Here is a 2,772-nt window from a genome sequence, read left to right on the forward strand (position 1 = left end):
AGTTGTTTTTAAAAACTACTTCCCTTTTTATAAGTTGTGTAACGTAAGGCATCTTGGTATGTGGAACTTTTGTTTTTCTCACTATAGGTACCATACAACTACAATGAACATTAAGCTACTGAAAGCACAGGGACTTACTTTACTATTGTTTTCTTCCAATATATCTCTTCTTCTTTTTATTTCCTAGTCCAGGCTACTGCTCTTGGATTTCCTGGTTGTCCTATGTTACTAATGTTTTTTTTTGTTTTGTTTGTTTTGGGGGGATCAGCCAAGATCAGTGCTTCCACCTAGTCATTCCTGGTTTTTTAGATTTTTATTTATTATTATTTTTTAAAAAAATAGCTACCAAAGTACTTTATAGATAATACATTTAAGGGAAGGATCTTTTTAGCAAAACTATCAATAGAGGTAGTCCTTGCTTAGTGACTGCCTTATTTAGTGACAAATTGCAGTTACAGTACAATGATGATGAAAAAGTAATTTTGCAACCAATGCCCACATTTACAACTTTTGCAGGTCTGTAAAGCAAAAATAAAATTGAAGTAAGATCGTAAGCACAGTCACAGTTTCATATACCCACAGCTTTTGCTTAACAACTGAATTGCAAGTCCCAATTGTCACTAAAAAAAAATGACTTATATTGTTAATTCTAATACGCCGAGACTGCCAATCAACTTTCATCCTTCCCTGCTTTATATATTTTAGTGGACTTTAGTCTTACGTGAGTTGTGAATACAATCAGACTTGCTAGTTTTACAACCCCAAACCCACTGGAATGAATTGTGAAAGTTATGTTTATATGGAGTGTATTACAATTGTTGGGATTCATCCTTCAGTGATGCTGGTGCATAGTTCTGTCTGCTTTCTCTCACATTATAATTAATAATAAAAAACGGAATGCATCGATTATTTGCATCCAGATGTTCCTCCCAAAAGAACTTCTGTGAATTTCCTCAAGAGGGCACCAAACATCAATGCAAGATCGCATTATGGCCTTCAGCCATCCCAGCAATCTGCGCAAAGGCCTCTGAGGTAAGAGGGTCTTGTGACCACACCAATGTGACCAGATGGCACGGCACTCCCCCCCCTCCTCAGCAGCACAACAATCAATCCTCTTAGACTCGTACTAATGACTGCCAAAGCTGCTGATCAAACAGAAATCATGACAGAGCTGCTAGATCAGTCTGAGAACAATCTGCTCGAATGCAAAGTGTGCTTTGAAAAATATAGCCTGGAGAAAAAACATCGACCGAAGAACTTACCATGCGGGCATGTGATGTGCCTGGAGTGTGTCATGTCACTGGCCCACCCTCGGAATTTCAGGCTGGAGTGTCCTTTCTGTCGCAGGGCTTGCAAATCTTCAGAGACCAGCGACTGCTTGCCATTGTTGCACCTGATGGAAATCCTGAGTCCTTCAGCCAATCAAACTCCAGTGGCAGGAAGGACAGTGGGGAGAAGGGAGGCTGTGGCTGCCCCTGGATCTCAAGTCTTCACGTTTCATCTTTCTTTCGGAGGCTGGGGAACGCTGATCAACCCCACGGGGCTGGCCGTGTGTCAGAGCTCGAGCTGTTTAGCAGTGGCCCATGATGGCAAGAAAAGAATTAAGCTGTTTAGCTTCAGTGGCAACTGCCTACAGCAGTTTGGAGAAAAAGGGCAATCAGGAAATGACCTCAGGTACCCAACTGACGTCGCGGTCACTTTGGATGGTCACATTGTTGTCACCGATAGCGGGGATCGTTCGGTCAAAGTGTTCGATTGTGATGGCAGGAGCAAGATGGTCATTGCAGAGTCCTTTTCCTTGCCGTGGGGCCTGGACACGACGCCTCAAAATGACATCCTCATGACCGATTCAGAGGCAGGTGCTCTGTACCGCTTGTCGGCTGACTTTAAAAAGGGAGAATTGAAGAGGGTGAAAAAGTTATACTCTAACCTGTGTCACCCAAGGAAAGTGGCTGTTTCGCACATCTCCGGAGCCATCGCAGTCATCGAACATCTGATGGACAAAGGGCCCTGCTACGGCAATACCAGGCTGAAAATCTTCAACAGAGACTTGCAGCTAATCAGTCAGGTGGACAGTTTTGGCCTGAATCTTGTCTTCCCTTCCAAAGTCCATGCCAGTGCGGTGACCTTTAGCAGGGAAGGGCAAGTAATAGTAACTGATGCTTATAACCAAGCCGTTTTCTCTCTTGGAAAACCTGAAGAATTCCCTATGTGTAAACCTTTGATAACTCAGGGTCTTTCCTATCCTTTAGCATTAACTTTCATATCAGACCATTCTCTAGTTGTTTTGGATGGTGGTGATCATTCTTTAAAAATATATACTCTCAGCTAAACACTGTTCTGGGTGGGACTCAGCTCACAATTTCAAGGAAGATTATTCAAAATGCTTAATTCTCCAGCTGGTGGGTTTGAGTGGCTTAGCTGTAGTGGATTTCAGTTCAAACAAGTTGAAACAAACTTAGCTCTACAGCTTTATATCTCCCTCCCTGAATGGAAGTCATGTTAACTTATCTCTGAGTAGAAGCGCACTGCCAAATGACCATCCCTACTAGAGTTACTGTAGTAAAACATATAAAGCCAGATATGACTTACTTTGAAACTGTATATATTCGGTTCTGGATAGGATGAGTTTCTCTTGGGTTATAGATGATAGAAAGCCAGTCTATTTGATCTTTACACCAGAAACTTAGGGTTTCTTAAAACAAAATAAAGGATTCTTTTCCTTTCTGCATTACTAAATAATTCTGATTTGTGTTCGTTTTTCTAACCTGA

The 2,772-nt window shown here is 41.8% G+C and overlaps 1 protein-coding gene across 1 annotated transcript; it reads left to right on the forward strand.

The window, feature by feature from the left end:
* Positions 1-1,129: 1,129 nt before the first annotated feature.
* On the forward strand, positions 1,130-2,332 carry LOC308679356 (E3 ubiquitin-protein ligase NHLRC1-like; the record flags this gene model as incomplete). Its single annotated transcript, XM_081346964.1, has 1 exon — positions 1,130-2,332. The coding sequence occupies one exon, from the start codon at positions 1,130-1,132 to the stop codon at positions 2,330-2,332; it is 1,203 nt and encodes a 400-aa protein (XP_081203090.1).
* Positions 2,333-2,772: the final 440 nt, after the last annotated feature.

This window comes from Vipera berus (genome assembly GCF_964194415.1).
Source record: "Vipera berus genome assembly, contig: HAP1_SCAFFOLD_254, whole genome shotgun sequence".
Taxonomy (NCBI): Eukaryota; Metazoa; Chordata; class Lepidosauria; order Squamata; family Viperidae; genus Vipera; species Vipera berus.